Source organism: Doryrhamphus excisus, linkage group LG22, assembly GCF_037039965.1.
Source record: "Doryrhamphus excisus strain RoL-2023G ecotype Guam linkage group LG22, RoL_Dexc_Guam_v1.1, whole genome shotgun sequence".
NCBI classification, from domain to species: Eukaryota; Metazoa; Chordata; class Actinopteri; order Syngnathiformes; family Syngnathidae; genus Doryrhamphus; species Doryrhamphus excisus.
This window is the reverse complement of record NC_136378.1, coordinates 10,494,724-10,497,615: the sequence shown is the minus strand read 5'-3', so window position 1 is coordinate 10,497,615 and position 2,892 is coordinate 10,494,724. Positions and strand designations below refer to the sequence as shown.

Here is a 2,892-nt window from a genome sequence, read left to right as displayed (position 1 = left end):
CTGCTGGCTGTTCCGCAGGGTCCCAAAACCCGCCCACTTTCAATGTCAATGACTCGAATCTAATTAAGCAGTCTAATTCAACTATTTCGTCAAATGTGATACCTGGACATCGTTAATATCGTTGTGTTTTCAGTACAAAAACGTAAATGTATAATACAAAAAAGACACATTTTCATTGTTATGCTAGGTTATGCTAGCTGCACACCAGCTAGCTGAGATCGTATCTTCGCCTTAAACCGTATATTCACTTGTATCTTCTGTAATATTTATACATTACATAGCATTTATATTATTCATAACAACCATTGGTCAACATCACATACCTGTATGTTGTTTGCTCAGGGGTGTGTAAATACAAATATCGATAATGTGATACCACTGGTAGTGGCTGTATCGGACCAATACAAGCTCTTTCCCCCACTTATATATCGCTCCACAACTATTTAAGCTTTGGTTCGAATATAAATGAAATGACAAAATGTAATTCTAACTTTAATTTTTGTGGAAAAATCATCCAAAACAAAGTAAACATGTCACAACCCTGGTTCTTTAACAATGTGAAAATCCTTGCAGAGCATTTCTTTATTATTACCCATATTTATGATTTGAATCGAGTATAAATGACCACCATTTCATCAACATCTTATTGCAATGAGCTAAAAAATAAACAGAAAGATGAAATTGTTGAATGAAACATATTGCACATTGTCAAAGTTCAGCACACAGTGAATGTATTCGTCTGAATAGTGTAACATCACATTTATGTGTACCGTTAATCTGTGTATTTGCATTTTGGTTTGCATCTTTCAATCAAATTATTGTTGAACCAATTAGTCCACTTCGGGACACCGTATCTTGAGTGTGAGTGTACAATCCCGGGGGAAAAAAAAATGTTAGTTCATAAAATGAAAGGGAAATATTGAAAGTGTCATCCACTCGTGTCATGTAATCATTCACACAGATAAAGTGACATAAATGTACCGTGACTACATTCTACTTATTCAGATTGCTGGTGCTGCACACTCATGAAACTTAAAAAGCATAACAAATAAGGCAAAGCCAAAATTCTCCTCATGGTGTTAAAAGCTGGGCATCTCGTTCGCAGGGTGCAGACGTGCCTTCCACAGTCCTTCATCATGAAGAAAAACACAACATGGCATCCACACCTACAAGTCTGTATTGCTTTCACACCACTCCAGCACAGGAGCACACAAGTGCTTGGTTTTCTGTGCATAAATGTTTCCGTAAACCCACAAGTCTGTGCTGGTGTGCCCAAAATTTGGTTCATTGCATGAGGAGATCAAGAACAGGTTCTCAGCCATGGCAGTGAAACGGTGCAGAAATCTTCATTTTCTGTCTGGATGTATGGCAGCATCTAACACGCGTCCACACATTGTTAAAAGAGTCTGGCCTGTTTCTTTAGCTCGTTCCTCTTCCATAACGCCAGCCTGTCGAAGTCCTCCATGGTCATGCCAAACACTTGGACAAACTCTTCTGGAGAAAGGTGACGCTGGGAGAAATGAGGAAAATGTTAACATCATCATTTTGATTTGAAGTTCATACTCAATATTCAAGACAGAGAGTTAAACTGTACGCCATCGCTCCCTGCCCGCCACTCACTCTGCCTCTCTAGGAACACATTTATAGCAACACATAGCTCATTTACTTTTATTACTCATACTGGTCAGTATATTGAGGCTAAGGGTGACTATAGGGGTGTTATCTCATGTTTAGAGGGCTCTAATAATGTTAAAATAGCTTTTGGGAGGTAATTTTATATGCTCTAACTACAAAAATATTGAATATATAAATAAGGAATCTGTCCTGGTCAGGTCTGGAACCAACTGACCACGATAAATGAGGGATTACTGTAGTCAAAAGTGAGATACATTACTACTACTACAACTACTACATACTATTACTACAACACTTGACTAACATGCCATTATATATGTTTCAGGTGCTTTGACAAGTCCTAATATATATTGTTATGTTGGCAGATTAATTTTAGATTAATTAATTCAAATTTAATTTAATTTTTATTAGAAATAAAAATGATTAAAATTTGTACTAACATGTGATGTAGTACTTAATTTGCTTAAGAGAGGTAAATGTCTCTGTCATATAAGGAAGAAAGTACATTGCTAGTTAAAGAGACTTGTATTTTAGGCATTAAATGAAATTAAAGAATAATTTGTAGAGAACCTTAGAGGTTCCGCTTCCTTGTCTGTTCTTATTTTACCTCCAGTCTGGCTCTCTCCACGTCTTTAGGGAGCCTATTCCGCCCTCTAGTGGTCACAATGAGCGCCTCATATGGGTAAATCTGAATGGAAGTGCATAGAAAGAATATTGCATTGTTTTCTCCTTTAGTTTCAGTGACAATGGCAGTATTTAAATACGCAGTATTCAGGAAGGAGACTGTATAAAATCCTTACCTTGTGTTCTGCTGTAATTAAAATACCAAAGAGTAATGTTAGTGCATTGTATAAAGCGTCAATGATATGCATTATAATGTACCTCTGCTTCCCCAGTTGACCTCATTGCTGTCATACTGGTACTGGTAGCAGTCAGCACTCTGAGGCTGTAGTTGATTAAAAAAAAGGTAGACAAATCCTTATTTAAGTAATTGAGACTTAAATGTTACATATAATAACAATGACATCACATTTCCAACCGCGTTTTGTCTCATTTATCGAGGTCTTACTCTTTGCATGCCGTTGCGTCCATATCCTGGAAGTGAGGCAGACTTGCACACAAAATCTAAATTACACAAAGAAAAAAAAAGTTAATTACTCTTTAATTGTCATGTTAGAAACGTCATCTCTGCACAGGACGGGTGCTTTTAGTCATGTTAGAAATGGAAATAAAATTGCACTGTCGAGTCAGTGCCAG

The 2,892-nt window shown here is 36.9% G+C and overlaps 1 protein-coding gene across 7 annotated transcripts in view; it reads right to left on the bottom strand.

Annotated features, from left to right (window-relative positions):
* Positions 1–864: 864 nt before the first annotated feature.
* The window catches only part of ablim3 (actin binding LIM protein family, member 3), a 33,974-nt gene continuing 31,946 nt past the window's right edge, over positions 865–2,892 (bottom strand). For 6 of the 7 annotated variants that reach the window (XM_058063617.2, XM_058063618.2, XM_058063619.2 and 3 more), the window contains 5 exons: positions 2,705–2,760; positions 2,518–2,581; positions 2,436–2,446; positions 2,243–2,323; positions 865–1,510 (listed from right to left, as the gene is read on the bottom strand). In XM_058063617.2, coding sequence (XP_057919600.1) covers positions 1,397–1,510; positions 2,243–2,323; positions 2,436–2,446; positions 2,518–2,581; positions 2,705–2,760 — 326 coding nt within the window. In that variant the 3' untranslated portion in view covers positions 865–1,396. The remainder of the gene's footprint in view (positions 1,511–2,242; positions 2,324–2,435; positions 2,447–2,517; positions 2,582–2,704; positions 2,761–2,892) is intronic. The other variant, XR_013625304.1, reaches the window with a different exon arrangement.